Below are 19,408 nucleotides of genomic sequence, written 5' to 3'. Positions count from 1 at the left end.
AGGGACATAAAGAATGTTGGGATTGTAATTGTAATGTGACATAGAGAAAATACTTTCATTTATTTTCTTCATATATACATAGTATATTATTTTAGGTGCAAAGTGTATTCATTAAAATAAAATTATTTTTAGTACGTAATGATCAAAAAATTGTTATTATAATTAAAACAAATTTAAGTATATTTAAGAAGATTTGGGTTGTTTTGTTGTACCCTGGTTGACCAATTTTGTTAAAAATTGCAACCCAATATATTGCACTCAAAGAATAGTAAAAGGTTTACATTTTATTGCAATCTTTGACTGTAGTTATGGGTTATATGATATAGTACATTCAAGGTAAAAACATTCTTCAAACTATTGCATTTTGTTTTATTAACTTTATTGTCTTTTAGGAGAGGTTTAAGGACAGTTTACAATCACTGGCAAACATTTCTTCAACTCTGCAGGTATGTTGCAATGTTTATTGATCACATTTTTTTTGTACGACTCCCTTAAAGGGGTTAATACGTTTTATTAGGGTGTATACTGACTTATTTGATTTATGCATTTGTTATGCATGCACTGAGGGTAAATACACATGCTCTGCACTTACTACTGTATGCCCCATAATTCCTTGCAGTATATTGAGGAAGATAAAGGGGTATTGTTTTCAGATTTAAAAATAATTTTTAATACTATGGGGCTGATTTATCATGCCCTGTATGCACCTGTTTCCGTGCGAGAATTCAGGCTCGACGGAAAAAGGAGTTAAGAAGCAGCGGTCTTAAGAGCGCTGCTCCTTAACTCATCTGCCACCTCTGAGGCGGCGGACAGCAATCCGCCCAATTGGATACGATTGGTTTGATTGACACCCCCTGCTAGCGATTGGCCGCAAATGTTCACGAGAAATGCTTGTGCAATGATAAATGCCGACAGAGTATGCTGTCGGCATTTATTGATGTGCGGCGGACATGATCCACTACAGTGGATCATATCCACTCGCACTACGATAAATCGGCCCCAATATATGAATGTAATGTTTGTTGCTATATATAGAATGGAGTTACAAATACATATTTTTGTGTTGAGTCCAATCATGAGTGCTATGTAAGTTATTATTATTATGTCCCTTTATTTCGCAGAGCAAAGTGTTACTTACTTTTTCCCATACCTTTTCACATGATACATAGCATTCTCCATTATGTTTATTGCACATATGTGCAAAACAGTGCTTAATTACTGATGTGCCGCAAGCATATGTAAAAAAAAAAAAAAGAAAGGAATAATGGTGTCCTTTTAATAGGTCACGTGACTTCTAGGCACTAGCTGGTGATTGGAAGCTACAAATATATGTCCCTTGTCATTGGCTCACCAGATAAGTTCACCAAGGCCACAGTAGTGCTGCTCTGGAACAGACTTTAACTATGTGTTTAACATATTGGTATTAAGCACAAAGTTATATGCAAGCAATAATAAAATGTTCTATAACAGAGATTTTCTTTTTACACTTGTATGCCCATTTAATGCGCAGTCAATAAACTCCGAGAATATCATGTTATTTTATGAGATTAGGAAAAGTCTGACCAATACTTGAAAAGCCATGCTTGTGCTGCAGCATAACACGTACAATTTGTACCTTTCAGATCGCAATTTTCATGCAAATGTTTTCATTGTTTTAGTCTCTCTCTGTATCTATTTTTAACTTATTCTCTTGATCACAACCACCTTTCCACCCTCTCTTTTCTCATCTTTTCCTATTCATGTGTCTTTCAAACAGGCTTTCTGGTCCCTCCTGTCTTTCTAGCCTCACTTACACAATAAAGTGTGCCGTCATCTGTTCATACAGATCTATCCTATGCCTTAGGGCAACCAATGGGCGTAACTTGTAAAACCTCATGTAATCATGCAATGAGGTGACTAGGTTAACTATTTGTTTTATTAGCATATAAGAAAAAAACAAATGAAGTGAAACTTACAAGTAAATATAATAACATCAGTCTATATATTACTTTAAAAAATTAAAAGTTTAAAAGGATTCTAATTAGCAATCGTGTTTACATACTATCATCTTGTTTTTATTTTTTGAATATATTGTGAAAAAGACTACTTTTATTTTTTTTATTTTTTTATTTTAGGCTGGAATAGATAAAGCAATAAGCGATGTCCAGGATCTACAAGGACCAGTAATTCAAAGTGCTATCTGGCAAGTGAAAAATGTAAGTTACATAGAAAAGAAAATAGATAGATAGGCCTCTATTTATCAAAGTCTGGCGGACCTGATCCGACAGTGCGGATCAGGTCCGCCAGACCTCGCTGAATACGGAGAGCAATATGCTCTCCGTATTCAGCATTGAGCGCGGCCCCCTGCAGAATCGCGGCCAATTGGCCACCAGCAGGGAGGTGTCAATCAACCCGATGGTACTCGATCGGGTTGAATTGCGGCGATGTCTGTCCGCCTGCTCAGAGCAGACGGACATGGTTATGGAGCAGCGGTCTTTAGACTGCTGCATCATAACTGGTGTTTCTGGCGAGCCTGCAGGCTCGCTAGAAACACGGGGCATCAAGCTCTATCCGGAGCTTGATAGATAGGCCCCATAGATCGATGATAGATATGCAGTCAATTTATATATCAAGACAGACATACAAACAGCACAATTATGGTAGCAAAATTATGTTTTTATTATGAGTTTTGGAAAATGTGCACAGAAGAGGCTAGACAGACAGACAGACAGAAAGATAGATAGATATGCAGTCAATTTATATATCAAGATAGACAGATTATTATTTAGGTGATATTTTGTGCATGGTGTCAGATTTTATGGAACAGGAAATTAATACAGTGTTTTGTATATCTTCCATATAGCAAACGTTTATCAGGGAAGCAAATTTAAAACCTGCGACAATTAAAAGACAAAAACAAAAGTTTCATGGATAAGTTTACTTCTATATAAAAGGTATTTCCTTTTTCTTGGTCACCTTTGTTATTCCTTTTCAAAAAAGGATACCTAGGTAGGCTCAAGAGCGTGCATGTGTCTTGTGCACTAATTGTTACAAACTTTTTTGCAAACGTTACTTTCATATTGTGCTTAAGATATGTGCACACTCCAGAGCCTGACTTAGGGCCAGATTACAAGTGGAGCGGTATTTTGAATTTAAACGTTAAAACCGTAAGTTTTTGCGCTCTGAGATTCACGCTCGTATTATGAGTTGAAAGTAAAAAGTTTATGCTCTCAAGTCACATTCCTCCAAAGACTTCAATGGACCCTAAAAGTAAAAAAAATAAAATAACACCCACGAGTCACACAAGCATAGTAGTGTTTATTTAAAAGCACAACATAAGAAGATAATATTGCATTTCATAATCCAATATTCTGCACATAGCAGAATGTTCTATTCATTCTTAAATAGATATTTAAATATATATCTGATGGTTTTTGCACAAATATGTATTTATACCTATATATGGGCCAGATTAGGAGTGGAGCGTAAATCAACGTTCCCGCTTGAGTGTTAATTGCACTAGAATTAAGATTTTTGTGTTTGTCGGGTTGCACTTGTATTGTGAGTTGAAAATAAACAGATTTCACAAAAATCCGAAGTTAGAATATCGCGTGCGCGTTCACGTATTCCCCCATAGAAGTCAATGGAAACAAACAGAATATGCGATTGTGCGCTAACCCGACATTAAATATTCCAATGTTCTTTACATAACATAATATGTTCTATTTATTCTGCATTAAATGCATATGTATATATATATATATATATATATATATATATATAACACATAATTTATGTAAGAACTTACCTGATAAATTCATTTCTTTAATATTGGCAAGAGTCCACAAGCTAGTGACGTATGGGATATACAATCCTACCAGGAGGGGCAAAGTTTTCCAAACCTCAAAATGCCTATAAATTCACCTCTCACCACACCCACAATTCAGTTTAACGAATAGCCAAGTAGTGGGGTGATAAAGAAAGGAGTAAAAAGCATCAACAAAGGAATTTGGAAATAATTGTGCTTTATACAAAAAAATCATAACCACCATAAAAAGGATGGGCCTCATGGACTCTTGCCAATATGAAAGAAATACATTTATCAGGTAAGTTCTTACATAAATTATGTTTTCTTTCATGTAATTGGCAAGAGTCCATGAGCTAGTGACATATGGGATAGTAATACCCAAGATGTGGAACTCCACACAAGAGTCACTAGAGAGGGACGGATAAATTAAAACAGCCATTTTCTGCTGAAAAATTAAATCCACAACCAAAAAAATTAGTTTTTTCTCATAAATGAAAGAAAAAAACTTAAAACATAAGCAGAAGAATCAAACTGAAACAGCTACCTGAAGAACTTTTCTACCAAAAACTGCTTCTGAAGAAGCAAATATATCAAAACGGTAGAATAAATGTATGTAAAGAAGACCAACTTGCTGCTTTGCAAATCTGGTCAACTGAAGCTTCATTCTTAAAAGCCCATGAAGTGGAGACTGATCTAGTAGAATGAGCTGTAACTCTCTAAGGTGGGTCTTGACTTAACTCCAAATAAGCTTGATGAATCAAAAGCTTTAACCAAGATGCCAAGGAAACGGCAGAAGCCTTCTGACCTTTCCTAGAACCAGAAAAGATAACAAATAGACTAGAAGTCTTCCTGAAATCTTTAGTAGCTTCAACATAATATTTCAAAGCTCTTACCACATCCAAAGAATGTAAGGATCTCTCCAAAAAATTCTTAGGATTAGGACACAAAGAAGGGACAACAATTTCTCTATTAATGTTGTTAGAATTCACAATCTTAGGTAAGAATTTAAATGAAGTCCGCAAAACTGCCTTATCTTGATGAAAAATCAGAAAAAGAGATTCACATGAAAGAGCAGATAATTCAGAAACTCTTCTAGCAGAAGAGATGGCCAAAAGGTACAACACTTTTCAAGAAAGTAGTTTAATGTCCAAAGAATTCATAGGCTCAAATGAAGGAGCATGTAAAGCCTTCATAACCAAATTAAGACTTCAAGGAGGAGAGATTGATTTTATGACAGGCTTGATATGGACCAAAGTCTGTACAAAACAGTGAATATCAGGAAGCTTAGAAATCTTTCTGTGAAATAAAACAGAAAGAGCAGAGATTTGTCCCTTTAAGGTACTTGCAGACAAACCCTTATCCAAACCATCCTGAAGAAACTGCAAAATTCTAGGAATTCTAAAAGAATGCCAAGAGAATTTATGAGAAGAACACCATGAAATATAAGCCTTCCAAATTCGATAATAAATCTTCCTAGAAACAGATTTACGAGCCTGTAACATAGTTTTAATCACTGGGTCAGAGAACACTCTATGACTAAGCACTAGGCATTCAATTTCCATACCTTCATATTTAATGATTTAAGATCCTGATGGAAAAACGGACCTTGAGACAGAAGGTCTAGCCTTAATGAAAGTGCCCAAGGTTGGCAACTGGACATTCGAACAAGATCCACATACCAAAACCTGTGAGGCCACGCTGGAGCTACCAGCAGCACAAACGATTGTTCCATGATGATTTTGGAACTCACTCTTGGAAGAAGAACTAGAGGCAGGAAAATATATACAGGTTGGTAACACCAAGGAACTGTCAACGCATCCACTGCTTCTGCCTGAGGATCCCTGGACCTGGACAGGTACCTGGGAAGTTTCTTGTTTAGATGAGAAGCCATCAGATCTATTTCTGGAAGACCCCACATCTGAACAATCTGAGAAAACACATCTGGATGGAGGGACCACACCCCGGATGTAAAGTCTGACGGCTGAGATAATCCACTTCCCAATTGTCTATACCTGGGATATGAACGGCAGAAATTAGACAGGAGCTGGATTCCGCCCAAGCAAGTATCCGAGATACTTCTTTTATAACTTGGGAACTGTGAGTCCCACCCTGATGATTGACATATGCCACAGTTGTGATATTGTCTGTCTGAAAACAAATGAACGGTTCTCTCTTCAACAGAGGCCAAACCTGAAGAGCCCTGAAAATTGCACAGAGTTCCAAAATATTGATTAGTAATCTCACCTCTTGAGATTTCCAAACCCCTTGTGCTGTCAGAGATCCCCAGACAGCTCCCCAACCTGAAAGACTTGCATCTGTTGTGATTAAAGTCCAGGTTGGACAAACAAAAGAGGCCCCTAGAACTATACAATGGTGATCTAACCACCAAGTCAGAGATAGTCGAACATTGGGATTTAAGGATATTAATTGTGATATCTTTGTATAATCCCTGCATCACTGGTTCAGCATACAAAGCTGGAGAAGTCTCATGTAAAAATGAGCAAAGTGGATCACGTCCACTGCTGCAGTCATGAGACCTAAAACTTCCATGCACATAGCTACTGAAGGGAATGATTGAGACTGAAGGTTCCGACAAGCTGAAACCAATTATAATCTTCTCTTGTCTGTTAGAGACAGAGTCATGGACACTGAATCTATCTGGAAACCTAAAAAGATGACCCTTGTCTGAGGAATCAAAGAACTTTTTGGTAAATTGATCCTCCAACCATGTCTTTGAAGAAACCACACTAGTTGATTTGTGTGAGATTCTGCAGAATGTAAAGACTGAGCTAGTACCAAGATATCGTCCAAATAAGGAAACACCACAATACCCCGTTCTCTGAAGAGAGTAGGGCACCGAGAACTTTTGAAAAGATTCTTGAAGCTGTCGCTAGCCCAAATGAAAGAGCAACAAATTGGTAATGCTTGTCTAGAAAAGAGAATCTCTGAAACTGATAATGATCTGGATGAATCGGAATATTAAGATATGCATCCTGTAAGTCTATTGTGGACATATAATGCCCTTGCTGAACAAAAGGCAGAATAGTCCTTATAGTCACCATTTTGAAAGTTGGCACTCTTACACAACGATACAAAATTTTCAGATCCAGAACTGGCCTGAATGAATTTTCTTTCTTTGGGACAATGAATAGATTTGAATAAAACCCCAGAAACTGTTCCTGAAACGCAACTGTTATGATTACCCCTGAAAACTCCAGGTCTGAAACACACTTCAGGAAAGCCTGAGCCTTTACTGGATTTGCTGGGATGCGTGAGAGAAAAAATCTTCTCACAGGAGGTCTTACTCTGAATCCTATTTGGTACCCTTGAGCTGGAATGAGGGCTGCACCTTCATGCAGACTTGGGGGCTGGCTTTGATTTCTTAAATGGTTTGGATTTACTCCAACTTGAAGAAGGTTTCCAATTGGAACCAGATTCTTTGGGGGAAGGATTAGGTTTCTGTTCCTTATTTTGTCGAAAGGAACGAAAACGGTTAAAAGCTTTAGATTTACCCTTAGGTCTTTTATCCTAAGGCAAAAAAACTACCTTCACCCCAGTGACAGTTGAAATAATAGAATCCAACTGAGAACCAAATAATTTATCACCTTGGAAAGAAAGAGATAGTAATCTAGACTTAGATACCATGTCAGCATTCCAAGATTTGAGCCACAAAGCTCTCCTAGCTAAAATAGCTAAAAACATAGATTTAACATCAATTTTGATGATATCAAAAATGGCATCACAAATAAAATGTTGAAGCAAGCAAACAATGCTAGACAAATCAGTATCCATTTCCTGTTGCGCTAAACTTTCCAACCAAAAAGTTGATGCAGCTGCAAAATCAGCCAAAGAAATTGCAGGCCTGAGCAGATGACCAGAATATAAATAGGCTTTCCTTAGATAGGATTCAAGTTTCCTATCTAAAGGATCTTTAAAGGAAGTACTATCTTCCATAGGAATAGTAGTGCGTTTACCAAGAGTAGAAATAGCTCCATCAACTTTGGGGATCTTTTTTCAAAACTCCAATCTAACCGCTGGCAAAGGATATGATTTTTTAAACCTTGAAGAAGGAATAAAAGAAGTACTAGGCCTATTCCATTCTTTAGAAATCATATCAGAAATAGCATCAGGAACTGGAAAAACCTCAGGAGTAACCACAGGAGGTTTATAAATAGAATTTAAACGTTTACTAGTTTTAACATCAAGAGGACTAGTTTCCTCAATATCCAAAGTACTCAACACTTCTTTTAACAAAGAATGAATATACTCCATTTTAAATAAACAAGTAGATTTGTCAGTGTCAATATCTGAGGAAGGATCTTCTGAATCAGATAGATGCTCGTCAGAGGAGGATAATTCAGTATGTTGTCGGTCATTTGAAATTTCATCAACTTTATGATAAGTTTTAAAAGACCTTTTACGTTTATTAGAAGGCGGGATTACAAAAGTGCAAGATTAGAAAGAGATCTCTTCTATAAACAGATGATGACCATAGAGGATCAGAAGCAAAAAGCTTTTTTCGCAGGAAGTCAGGGTATCTCTGCTAAAATACTAGCCAAGATCACAAAACTAAGGTAAAAGAAAAATTATATATCATTTATCAATTATCAGAATAAAAAACTTACCAAGATCTCAGAAATAAGACAAGCCTTTCTTGATTACTTCCAAAAAGTGTATTCTCTCAGTCCAATAGATAAAGCTAATATATAGAAGTTCTGGCAAAAGGTCCAATTACCACAGATTTTAAGCCAAGATCTACAAATGCTTAACAAACCTATCTCAATGAAAGAGATATCGGAGGCAATAATTAATCTTAAGCCAGGTAAAACACCAGGTCCTTACGCTTTCCTAGCTGAATTTTGCAAACTTTTGCATGAACAACTTCATCCACCCCTCTGTGCCCTATTTAATGATTAATTTATCTGTAATAAGACACAATCCCACCTGTTTTCAGCCTCAAATGTGGTCCTGATTTTGAAGAAGGGAAAAGATTCTGAATTACCAACATCATACAGGACTACAAATTGATGACAGCCCTTATCTCTAACAGATTTAAAAGATGTTTAGATTATATTATATACCCAGACCAATCTGGCGAATAAGCCATTTAGGAAGTCTCATCTTAAACCAGATCTTGCAATTCTCACGGTTGATGCAGAGAAGGCATTCGACTTGATTGGGTGGGATCACCTATTCACCTCATTGGAAGGATTTGGGATGATATGGCATTTTCAGCAGTTTATACGGAGGCTCTATCAGAATCCAACATCAGCAATTATAGTGAATGGAGATACATCAGATAGGTTCCCTCTAAAGAGAGGCACGCGGCAGGGTTGCCCACTGTCTCCATTGTTATTTAATCTCTACCTAGAACCCCTTGCAATCTATATGAGACAGGAGCTGAAGGGGATTAGAGTAGGTGGACAAGAAAATGTTCTCTCTCTTTTTGCAGGTGACCTCTTACTCTATTTAAGTAACACATTACAATCCATACCTCAGGTATTGCATATATTTAGGCTTTTTGGCTCTTTTTCTGGTTATAAGACCAACAACAAAAAATCTGAGCTATTATGTATATACAAACCACGATATGAGATGCCCCATCCCTTTCGTGAAACTAAGCATATACAATATCTGGGTATAACTTTAAGCAATGATCCGGGACAATGGTACAAGCTAAATTTCCCCAAATGTATTTCGGATTTACAAGATAAGTTGCAGACCTGGTCCAACCTCCCACTGAGTGTCTCAGCTACAGTTATGTTTATTAAGGCCATTCTGTTCGCTAAACTCCTATACTTCCTCCAAAATGTCCCATTATTATTATATAATAAGGATATCTCTCGACTACATAGGATTTTTAACAACTTTATATGGCGAGGTAAGAAGCCACGTATAGCTATATCAACTTTAACACTCCCAAAAGCCTGCGGAGGCCTTGCCTGTCCAAATATCAGATTCTACAATTACGCTGCTTTATGTAAGTTTGCGTTTGACTGGATCACCGAGAAAGAGCAGGTTACTCTATACAAATTAGAATCATATCTAATAGCTCCCTTCGCTTTGAAAGTGGTATTGCACTATCCAGTGGCAACATTACCTTCTAGTATAACACAGTTTGTTACTATTAAAGATATTGTGGGTGCCTGGCAGAAGATCTGTACAGGAACCAAAAATAATTTCCGTAAGTCTGAGTTTCTTCCCATACTGAGCAACCCAAGTTTTTCTCCAGGATTGACAACGTCTGTCTTTTCGGTTTGGGCTCAAGAAGGCCTTTATTCTATAGTTCAGATTTGTCAGGAGAAGAAGCTGGTAGTAAGAGCTTTTAACGAGCTAAAAGATAAATATAATCTACCAAAAGCATCTTTTTATGCCTATCTACAAGTACGCCATTGGATAGGGATTTCAAGGGCAGAAACAGGGCCTGAATTAGATATGGGGAACCCAGGCAAAATAATTAAATTATATCATGAAGGGATTAATAATATTGCACAGATATATAAGTATTGATAAATTTCCACTGGGAAATTAATATCAATACATTATCGAGGAAATGGAAGAAAGTGTTGTCAAAAGTGGAAGGGGAGTTGATCATCAAGAGTGTGAGCTTAGTAACTAAGGCTACGGACTCAGTTAGTTGGCGAGAATCGCATACTAAATTACTGAATATGTCATATCTCTCTCCAGCCAGACTAGTTAAATGGGCTGGTGGCTCAGGAAAATGCCCTAAATGTAGTTAGGAAATGGCAGATTTAATACACTGTATATGGGTGTGCCCTAAAGTAGCACAATTTTGGAATAAAGTTAATTTGTGGTACAACAAGGTTCTGGGAACCCAGATCAAATTTAAACAAATTGAGATCCTCTTTTTCTTTAGATATGCTACGGTTAAATCCAATTTCAAATTTCTGAATGCAATGATATTAGTAGAAAGAAATGTGATATTTACGAATTGGAAAGGAAGAGCAAACCTCAAGTTTTCAGAATTTTCGAAAAAAAGCCCAGTACCAGATAATATTGGAACAGTACAACATTAAAATTTTTAGTAACAGACAAATACAGCGCTTCTTTATTAAGTGGAAATCAATGATCATGTCTCTCCCTACAACAGTAGAACTACAAATTGTTTCCTTTTTTAAGAATTCCGAGTGGCTTAAACAACAGGTAGAAAGAAGACAGTTCCCAAGACTATGGCTACCGGAAGATATTAGGTAGTGAGGGAGAGGTTCTCCTTTTTGCCCTTGTCTCCCTCTCCCCCCCTTCTCCCCCCCCCCCTTATTTTTTTTTCTTTCTTCTCTCTTCTTGTAGTAGGAGAGCTAGTGATAAAGTTAACTAACTAACCTAAACCAGTACATGTGGGGCACTGGTTCTATTATAAGTTTTCAAGATTGTGGGATCTAGGGAGTTGGTCCCGTGGCCATCATTTAAGGAGGAATCTATTTTTTTGTAATTTGTTTAGACACATTTTGTATTTGTTTATTTGAAGTGTTAACAAATTGTAAAGTAGATACATTTAGTGATTCTGAAATATGTTCCTAGCACACTGACAAAGAGCGTATTGCTATAATTATTAGTTATCGTTAGGACTGTTCTGAGCGGTCTACGCTATGTCTTTTGTTTTTGGTGTATTTCTGAACTTGCTGTATATTTACTTTTTTGATTTCTAAGTCTGTGATTTATGAAAAGTCAATAAAATAAAAAAAAAAAAAAAAGCATGATTTGTTACTGGGGACCGGAGTTACAGTCCGTTGAAGTTATGGGGTTAGGGATGTCCAAAACCCCGGTTCCCAAAGAAGCTCCCCTCCTATAATTCCCCCAGCTCTTGTCCTCCCTAAGGGCTACCAATCCCCAAAAGTGCGGAGCTCTGGGGCAAAAGGCTGTTGGAGCAACCAGGGATAAATTTAGCGGGTGTGCTGCTGTCCTGTAGCCGACCGGGAGTTCCAAGAGCCCGGCCAGCCTGAGAGGGGTTAGGCGGGTGTCCGTTGTGAGGCAGCTGACCGGGAGTTCCTGGAGCCTAGCCAGCCTAGGAGGGTTTTCCCGGTCATAGACCAGCTCTTCTCTTAATACAAAAACAAGGCAACAAAAAGCAAACAAAAAGCTTCCAGAGATTGTGGTTGCTCTGAGGAGCCCAAAACCACTGAGAAACAACAGGGGTGAGGTTGTAGGGGTTTAGCCTCACTCATCCCTTGCTTAGGGTGTGCAGCCTTACTCATCCCTTGCTTAGGGTTTGCAGCCTCTCTCTTCATGTTGTGCAGCCTCTCTCCCTTGCTCAGAGTGCTGCATCTCCCTTTGCTTTTTAGGTTGTGCAGCCTCTCTCTTCCCTATCTTAGGTTGTGCAGCCTCACTCATCCCTTGCTTAGGGTGTGCAGCCTCACTCATCCCTTGCTTAGGGTGTGCAGCCTCTCTCTTCATTTGAGTATGTTGTGCAGCCTCTCTCCCTTCCTTGCTCAGGGTGCAGCCTCTCCCTTCGCTTTTTAGGTTGTACGGCCTCTCTCTTCCCTATCTTAGGTTGTGCAGACTCTCTCTTCCATTGCTTAGGTTGTGCAGCCTTTCTCTCTTTCCTAGCTTAGGTTGTGCAGCCTCTCTCTTCCCTTGCTTATGTTGCACCGCCTCTAACTTCGCTTGCTTTAGGGTGTGCAACAATTTACTGCCTTTGCTTAGAGTGTGTAGACTCTCTCTTCCCTTACTTAGAGTGTGCAGTCTCCCCTGCCTTTGCTTAGGGTGTGCAGCCTCCCCTTTCCCTTCCTTATGGTGTGCAGCCTCCCTCCTTTGCTCAGGGAGTATCCTGCACTTTCCCTTGTTCAAGGTATGCAGCCTCCCTCTCTTGCTTAGGGTGTAGCCTCCACTTTCCCTTTTTCAGGGTGTGCAGCCTCCCTCCCTTACTTAGGGTGCAACCTCAACGTTCCCTTGTTCAGGGTGTGCAGCCCACCTTCCTTGCTGAGGGTGCAACTTCCTCTTTCCTTTTCTCATGGTGCAGCCTCTATCTTCCCTTGCTCAGGGTGTGCAATTCTCTGGCACAGCAGCTGTCTGAGAGAACCCAACAGAATTATATCACATTCATCTCCTTCTCGCTCACTACAAAGACTTTTTGGCAGGGCCGTACTAGGAATAAAAAGCAATCCTGGAAAAACGTGAAGACTAGACCTAGCCTATATTCAGTGGAGTCTGTAGAACCATGTATCTATGTGTATCTGCCACCCAGGCCCCAACTTGCGGCTATGCTGCCAGGAACAGAGCAGACTTGAAAGAATAGATGCACTATGTGTGCACACACAGCTTGCTCCGTGACCTCCATGGAGGCTCCCTCTGCAGGCATTGGTTGTCCCCACCCTCCCCAACTCATTGCCCACTGGCCCTTCGGGAAATCTCATGTTATCCCGGTGGGCCAATGCTTTGTTTTTTATAAAGGTCTCAAAACTGACACAAACACCTGTTAAATGGGACAACAGGGTAGAGCAACTGTTCTGCTTACTGATGGTGGTTAAGAGAGAGTTTAATGGAATAGGTATGTTTAATATGGTAAGTACTTTGTATCCAAGAAAGAGGGAGATTAACTAACTATTTGCTGTCAGTTATTACTTTTAATACATCTCTATGGCGAACAATCTTTAGACTTTAGCATCCCTTTAAGTGAAAAGCCATTTCACTGTATAATGTTAGCACATAAAACCCAAGCATTTTCTTTAACTGCAATCAATTCTATTTGGTTTCTTAGGAGAGCAGTTGCCTCTTACAACAAGCCATAAAATACTTCACCCAATACTTGGACTGGGTAAAAAAAAATGTAAGTATCTAAATTGTTTTCAATACTATACATTTAATATGTTGTAGCCTGTATTCTAATCTATTGAACATAATATGCGACATGGGTGATTTCAGTTTATTTTTTTAAGCCATTCCAGTACGCTTGAATAGCCACCATTTAAATGTAGCAAAACTGCTCAAGCTGTTTATATGATATTCCAGGCTCAATATGTTTTGTTAAGATTAACTATCTCACTTTACTAACAAAACGGTCCTTGGTCTGAAAAAACAGTGAGCCAGACTGGCTTGGTCTGAATAGCAAACAAATTGAAATGAAAAGAAAAGTTGAACCCGAACCTGAAAGGACATAAACAAAGTCAAATAGGGGTCGCACTCACCAATCAACACTCAAGACTGAACGTGACATCAGAGTGTTCCACCCACCCCACGGATGGATTGTTCAATCGCAAAAAGACAAAAGTACAAAACCTAGCACAGATCATAATTCGCAGTGCCACAAACTAAAACTGTCATAAAGTACATCCACCTATAAAATAATCCGTGCAAACCTACAATCCACGATATCATATATGAACTCAGCCATAAGAGACTAGAGGGCCCAGCTGTCATGCTAATAACAATCCAATTAACAACAAACATAGAGGAGCGGAGAGCCTTAAAGTCATTAGCCCCAGCATCACATGACATAATCAATGCATCCGAAATCCACCACAAATCGGTCACACAGATAAAAATCAATAGCGATCGAGTATACACACGGTATAACAAGTAAACAAAGAGGAGGACTGGGGGCGAACTTAGTCATCAATGCACACCATACAAGCACCAGTCAAAGAGCACTGCAGACTAAAAGTGGGGGGGGGGCAGGGACACCATTACAAACCAGCAAGACTGACCCATATTAGGTGGATACCACACACATAAGCTGATAACTGTCAACCAAACCGGAAAACATATACTCCACGACATCATCTGTATCTACTGGTATCCCCATTACTCAGAAAATCACAATCACTAACTGATGGGAAAAAATAACCCTAATGTGTCCATTTACAAGATATCTAACATTCTTCATGGTTCACTGTGGGAACCAACCAGACACCCACAGCACCCTGTAACCGTACAGACAAAAGAAGACACTGTAAATTAACCATACTCATACCACTCAACTCACATAGTTGAATCATATTGTACCAAGCCTGCGTTGTAGAGGGTGACCCCCAGCACTAAAATGTGAAAAGACCAAACCCGAAAAATTACCATCAAAGTGTAGATAACAAGCCATACAATAAAAAAATATAACAAATAAAAATTGTAAATAATATAGGGACCAATAACGTGAGGTCAAAAAATCAATATCCATATGTGTATAAGACAAATAGACCCCTATCTATAGGTCAAACAATCCGTGACAAAACCCCCACTGTCTTGACAAGTGGGGTACCTACATAACACATACACCTCCATGATCAATTACAGACAAAACCATACAAACAATCGAAAAACCATGCAGCTCTAATGCTGCACTAATATGTGCTCAAAAGTGATAACAATAAATCTTGCAGAGAAGACCAAGACACTGATCCCCCAATGAGTCCAGACCCATGACCCCAAAAAAATAAAAAAAATAAAAATAACATATAGAGACATATGCTAATGATTTAAAAATGTGTGTGTGAATTTTATTAAAATCAAAGTCCAGAGAGCAGCCGCACCATATAAATATGAATTTTATTAGGTTAATACAAAAGCATAATAAAAATGCAAAGTTTCAAACCACACAGGATCTTAATCCTGCATGTGTGGTTCAAAACGTTGCATTTTTATTATGCTTTTGTATTAACCTAATAAAATTCATATTTATATGGTGCGGCTGCTCTCTGTACTGTCTACATACTTTAAAGGTTTAGAGTGTGAACCCTGCAGCAAGCACATATTTGACACTTGTGAACTATTTTTGCTTTTTGTATTAAAAACAACACATCACGGACAGACCAATATGCACATTGAACCAGAACCAGTAATAGTATCAAAAGTAGAAACTTCCAAAATTGTCACAAATATACATTCAGCTAAAAATTCATATATAGACAAAATGATGGCCAATTGTTGAAAGACCCTAGAGCAATGGATCATGTGCTCACAATAACAAATGAGTCAAGGACTCTCAAAGATTCAATCAGGGAAATACTGGATGAAAACAAAAAAGAAGGGGTGCTTTCAGTGCCCCAGTTATGTAACTTGTAATGGCATGTTGACCGGCACATACTTTCATCATCCTGATAAGAAGAAAAAATATGAGATCAGATTCTTCCTTGCATCATGCACCACTAAGTATGTAATTTACTTGCTCAATTGCCCCTGTGGGAAGTTCTATATCGGAAAAAACGTAAATGACGTCAGAACAAGAATGGCCAACCATCGGTCCAGCATACGAGCAGCCATCACTAAAGGGAAGTCAGACCAACCTGTTGCCCGCTACCTTTTAGAGGCAGGACACTTGGTGAATGAGCTCAGATTTAGGATAATAGATCATGTACCAATCTTGAAACGAGGTGACAACAAGGCAAAGATTCTACTATAGAAGGAATCAAGATGGATCTATGACCTGGGAACCCTGAGCCCAAGGGGTCTGAATGTACACACCCGCTGGCAGTGTTATCTGTAATACCTACCCATATGTACCCTATGGGAGTAAGATGAGGACCCACTATCTATTCTGATTTGTGGAGTCCAAAGGGGGCATCCACCTTGGGTCCCCTAGGGCCAAATACATCTATGTCTATCATTAGGGTGTACTCCTGTATTTCCCTGATTGAATCTTTGAGAGTCCTTGATTAATTTTTTTATTGTGAGCACATGATCCATTCCATTCCTCTAGGATCTTTCAACAATTGACCATCATTTTGTATATAAATGAATTGTTAGCTGAATGTATATTTGTGCCAATTTTTGAAGTTTCTACTTTTAATGCTATTCCTGTCAATAGTTCTGGCTCATGAGCATGATGGTCTGTCTGTGATGTATTGTTTTTAATACAATTCACACACGTTTTTAAATCATTAGCATATGTCTCTATATGTTATTTTTACTTTTTTATTTTTGGGGGTCCTGGGTATGGATTCATTGGGGGATCAGTGTCTTGGTCTGTTCTGCAAGATTTATTTTTATCTCTTTTGAGGATATATTAGTGCAGCATTAGAGCTGCATGGTTTTTCGATTGTTTGTATGGTTTTGTCTGTAATCGATCAGGGAGGTGTATGTGTTATGTAGGTACCCCACTTGTCAAGACAGTGGAAGTTTTGTCACGGATTGTTTGACCTATAGATAGGGGTCTATTTGTCTTATACACATATGGATATTGATTTTTTGACCTCACGTTATTGGTCCCTATATTATATACAATTTTTATTTGTTATATTTTTTATTGTATGGCTTGTTATCTACACTTTGATGGAAATTTTTTAGGGTTGATCTTTTCACATTTTAGTGCTGGGGGTCGCCCTCTACAACTCGGGCTTGGTACAGTATGATCCAACTATGTGAGTTGGGTAGTTTGAGTATGGTTAGTTTACAGTGTCTTCTTTTGTCTGTACGGTGACAGGGTTCTGTGGGCGTCTGGTTGGTTCCCACGGTGATCCATGGAGAATGTTAGATATCTTGTAAATGGACACATTAGGGCTATTTTTTCCCATCAGTTAGTGATTGTGATTTTCTGAGTAATGGGGATACCAGCAGATACAGATGATGTCGTAGAGTATATGTTTTCCGGTTTGGTTGAGAGTTATCAGCTGATGTGTGTGTGGTATCCACCTAATATGGGTCGGTCTTGCCAGTTTGTAATAGTGTCCCTGCCTCCCCTTTTAGTCCGCAGTGCTTTTTGATTGGTACTTGCATGGTGTGCATTGATGACTAAGTCCGCCCCCGGTCCTCCTCTTTGTTTACTTGTTATACCATGTGTTTACGCAATCGCTATTGATTTTGATCTGGGTGACCGATTTATTGGGTTTATGTCATGTGATGCTGGGGCTAGTGACTTTAAGGCTCTCTGCTCCTATATGTTTGTTGTTAATCGGATTGTTATTAGCATGACAGCTGGGCCTGTACCCTGCCCCCTCTAGTCTCTTACGGCTGAGTGCGTATATGAGATTGTGGGTTGTAGGTTTGCACGGATTACCTTATAGGTGGATGTACTTTATGACTGTTTTAGTTTGTGGCACTGTGAATTATGATCTGTGCTAAGTTTTGTACTTTCGTCTTTTTGCGATTGAACGATCCATCCGTGGGGTAGGTGGAACACTCTGACGTCAGTTCAGTCTTGAGTGTTGATTGGTCCGCTGTGGGTGCGGCCCCTATTTGACTTTGTTTATGTCCTTTTATGTTCGGATTTAACTTTTCTTTTCATCTCAATTTGTTTGCTATTTAGACCAAGCCAGTTTGGCTCACTGTTTATTCAGACCAAGGACCCTTTTGTTAGTAAAGTGGGATGTTTTTATCTGATGTATGATTTACACAGTGACTCACGTTTTATTACACTGAGGTTTTGATTGTCCAATAGGGGATTGCTCATGTAGGGGTGTGCCTAATGGACGGCCTGGATTGGCTGCTTTTTGGGGGAGGGTGCTAGTAGCCGTTAAAAGGCTGCTTTTGTTCACTGTTTGATTGTCAGAGGAAGAGAGAGTGTTTGGTCCCGAAATGTCACAATACGAAATAAAGTTTTTTGTTGACGCAGATATCTGAAGACCAGTGAGTGCTTATTGCTACGAATTCTACATTTTCTTAGAGCACCCTGGCAGTTGTTCACTGATAGTGGGAGTGCATACACACTATTTGTTATATATATATATATATATATATATATATATATATATATATATATATACACAGTGTATATATATATATATATATATATATATATACATATACTGTGTATATATATACAGCATGCGGTACTATGTGCTATGTATTGCATGACATATATAGATATTTATATATATATATGCGTCCTAATGGCGGAGAGTGTAAGAAGCACTGGTCTGATGACTACTGCTTCTTGCATTGCGGGAAGCAGGCTAACAAATTAGATCATGTAGTTTTTGTTGTAGCATGTCTCTTTCTATATATCTTCCTATTGTGTTGCTTTTAATGGGACAAAGTGTTAGATATGCTAAACATAAACTTGTTGCACATTTCAGAAACTGTATGATCACAAAGGAAGAGACTTGTACAATTAGTTTTTTTCATTGCATGATGTGATTTTACTGATCCATAGTGTGATTTGGGGGACAAATACTGTCATAATATGTTATTAGTGTGAGTTGACAAACCTGACATACAGTTACACCTTTTTATGGACTTGTTTGCTTGCTCTTCATTTTTTTCAGGTAATTGAGGACATCTCCTCTTGCAGATCAGTATCTGTGACATTGGACAACGCCCGTGTTATAGTCTGTAACCACATTACTGATCCCTGGGTAAAAAGAGAACAATGCCTAAACTAATCCACTGTCAATTTGTCTTATAATATAACACTTGCTTTTAACTTTCATAGGCACTGCTGATTTCATTACCTTTGTTCTTCTTAACAGCTTCCGTAAACTGCATCTGATTTTTAATCCCAAGAAATCCATTAATTCCCTCTGTCTTCTGATTTTCTTTTTCTTATTGCTCATACTAACTATAACCTGACCCTTCAACACCATTTTTTTCTCAATATAGCTTCATTACATTAAAGGATATTAAACACTAAAACATTTTTATGTACCTCCCTCTAATTATAAGGCCACCATTTTGGAACCTAGGTTTCACTGCAGATATCTGAAGGAGAGTTGCTGCACATGTGCAAACATATCAGGA

The 19,408-nt window shown here is 38.5% G+C and overlaps 1 protein-coding gene across 1 annotated transcript in view; it reads left to right on the top strand.

The window, feature by feature from the left end:
- The window catches only part of PROM2 (prominin 2), a 229,217-nt gene that overhangs the window by 192,012 nt on the left and 17,797 nt on the right, over positions 1-19,408 (top strand). The window contains exons 18-21 of the mRNA XM_053719461.1: positions 393-446; positions 2,115-2,195; positions 13,503-13,571; positions 18,937-19,026. Of these exons, the coding sequence (XP_053575436.1) occupies positions 393-446; positions 2,115-2,195; positions 13,503-13,571; positions 18,937-19,026 (294 nt within the window). The remainder of the gene's footprint in view (positions 1-392; positions 447-2,114; positions 2,196-13,502; positions 13,572-18,936; positions 19,027-19,408) is intronic.

The sequence above is a fragment of the Bombina bombina genome, chromosome 6, assembly GCF_027579735.1.
Source record: "Bombina bombina isolate aBomBom1 chromosome 6, aBomBom1.pri, whole genome shotgun sequence".
NCBI lineage: Eukaryota > Metazoa > Chordata > Amphibia > Anura > Bombinatoridae > Bombina > Bombina bombina.
Note: the sequence above shows the minus strand (reverse complement) of the source record. Positions and strands in the feature narration are given on the sequence as shown.